The 2,458-nt window shown below is 36.9% G+C and overlaps 1 protein-coding gene across 1 annotated transcript; it reads right to left on the reverse strand.

Annotated features, from left to right (window-relative positions):
- LOTGIDRAFT_197478 (hypothetical protein) lies at positions 1 to 1,751 on the reverse strand. Its single transcript, XM_009067832.1, has 4 exons — positions 1,719 to 1,751; positions 1,070 to 1,244; positions 615 to 696; positions 1 to 414 (listed from the first exon to the last, which is right to left on the reverse strand). Exons 2-4 carry the CDS (start codon positions 1,172 to 1,174, stop codon positions 161 to 163), a joined length of 441 nt encoding a protein of 146 aa, XP_009066080.1. The 5' UTR covers positions 1,175 to 1,244; positions 1,719 to 1,751; the 3' UTR covers positions 1 to 160.
- Positions 1,752 to 2,458: the final 707 nt, after the last annotated feature.

A 2,458-nucleotide genomic window follows, 5' to 3' on the forward strand; every position in this document is an offset into this window, starting at 1 on the left:
TGACGTTCCTATATGATGTTCTTAACAGTGATGTTCCTAAATAATGATGTTCTTAACAGTGATGTTCCTAAATAATGATGTTCTTAACAACAATGCTCCAAAATAATGATGTTCTTAACAGCAATGCTCCTAAATAATGATGTTCTTAACAGCAATGCTCCTAAATAATGATGTTCTTAAAAGTGATGCTCCAAAATACTGATGTTCTTAACAGTAATGCTCCGAAATAACGACGTACTGACCCTTGAGCAAATTGTGTGATGGCATCCGCGTGTAGTTTTTCCCGATTGCTGATGTTTCTTTTCTGACAGAGTTCTCTGAGTTTTTCTATGTCCAATTTGAAATCTGGATCTAGGGTGACGGTCTTCCCTGTGCCCAGCAAATCCAATCCATTTTTTAAAACGTTACCCATTACTGCAAAAAAATGAAATGTACTTCACTGCATCTGTTTGGGCTATTGAAGCCGGTAAACGCAATTTTCTTTTAACCGCTTTTCGGCATATTATTGGGCAATCAAAATGAATCTTGTTTTCTGTGCCAATACGGAAGGATATGGTGCATTTCCACAGTCTATGCTTCTTCAGTAAGGATTCAAAGGAGAGTGAATGATTTACCAAAATCCGGATCAGCAGCTATCATTTTATCCACGGAATGTTCAATTCCACCAACAGACGGCTCGTCGTACCAGCCTACGTACTGAAAGAAGAAGCAGTCAATGATGAACACATCCTATGATATCGTAAACCTTGCAGACCAACCCGATGCATGTTTGCATTCTGAATAGGGATACATGTTGATACAGCTTCTAGAATAGAATATTCAGTGACCATAAGGGTATTCCTATGTGTACAGAAATTATTTGCTTAGTCCTATAGCCACGCCCTCAATTGACCCCTCCCCTTTTCTCTTCTTCAAGGCCTGTATTCTTGGCTCAACTAAAGCATCAATATCTTGCAAGCTTCGCTTCATCACCTAGATCCGGTCACGCCCAGATGACACTCCCTCCTCCTCCACACGCCCCTTTAACACTTAAAAAGCTCTAAACCCACCCCCATATACCCATACAGACCTGTGTAACAACAGCATCATACATCTTACAAGCTTCATCACTAGGTGTGGTCAATGGTAGCTTCTCCTTCTTCCATTCCCCGCCGTCTCTCCATTGGGTGTGCATCTTCTTCAGAACTTCAAACACTTTCACAACTTCTGAGAGACACAACACAATCACTAAGTCAATCCAGAATCTAAGAAGATATAAATCACTAAGATATATCCTAAATCTAAGAAGATATAAATCACTCGTATATCCCAGTCGCAAGGAGGTATACAACCTATACGACTTTGATATACAACTAAATCACTCGGATCTATACATTAAGATCACTTTGATATACAACAAGATCACTTTGATATACAACAAGACAAAATCACTTTGATATATACAACAAGATCACTTTGATATATATAACAAGATCACTTTGATATATAACAAAATCACTTTGTTATATACAACAAGATCACTTTGATATATACAACAAGATCACTTTAATATATACAACAAGATCACTTTGATATATACAACAAGACAAAATCAATCGGATCTATACAACAAGATCACTTTGCTATAAACAACAAGATCACTATGCTATAAACAACTAGATCACTCGGATCTACACAACAAGATCACTTTGATGTACAAAAAGATCACTTTGACATACCTTAAATCAATGCGTATATGCAATACATTTACTATGGGATATACTAGTTTAACATAATATATACAATATAATACATATAGTTGTATCAAATGAGACCAGTCTTTCGTGACCCAGGTTTAATGTTCGACGTTCGTTAAAGGAACACACTGTTGATTACCTGTATCACTTTGAAGATTGCTAATCCGGGATTAATCGTATTAACCTACATCTATACTGAGGCCGTTTACTTAGATTAAGACAATACGTTTATATTTAATTGCAGACAAACTAAGCGTGTCTAAACTTAAATTTGAAGCATGATCTATGACGATTTTGTCCCTTTAAAAACCAAATCCGTGAAAATTATCAATACTCTGTATATTGAACATTGTTCATTTCATACATTTTGGCTAAAATAGCTGTTTTGCATGCAAATATACAGCATATTAGATTGTTATCAAGACGTCTTACCTTCAAGTTTAAATAAGAACCAAATATGCCAATATTCCTTAAATGACTGTCGTGTATCTTGCGAATTTTGGCTGAATAGGTCGTGAATAACAATCGTGCCCTTGAAAACTGATCACTGTAGAGATAACAAAGTAGGTCATTTAACAGCCGGGAATGAAATATTAACAATCCCCGCCCCTCCGCCAAAAGTTTTTAAAATCCATGGGAGAGAAGGGGGTGTTCGTGGGCCTTTCAATTCACCCCCACCCCTTCCTATTCCCGAGTAGCATGTCCCATCTTCATTAGCATCA

Source organism: Lottia gigantea (genome assembly GCF_000327385.1).
Source record: "Lottia gigantea unplaced genomic scaffold LOTGIsca_87, whole genome shotgun sequence".
NCBI classification, from domain to species: domain Eukaryota; kingdom Metazoa; phylum Mollusca; class Gastropoda; family Lottiidae; genus Lottia; species Lottia gigantea.

Coding starts and splice junctions, on each gene's coding strand:
- LOTGIDRAFT_197478 (XM_009067832.1), bottom strand. CDS start 1,174: ATGCACACCCAATGGAGAGACGGCGGGGAATGGAAGAAGGAGAAGCTA. Junction 697..1,069: donor ATGATGCTGTTGTTACACAG/GTCTGTATGGGT, acceptor TTCTTCTTTCAG/TACGTAGGCTGGTACGACGA. Junction 415..614: donor AGCTGCTGATCCGGATTTTG/GTAAATCATTCA, acceptor ATTTTTTTGCAG/TAATGGGTAACGTTTTAAAA.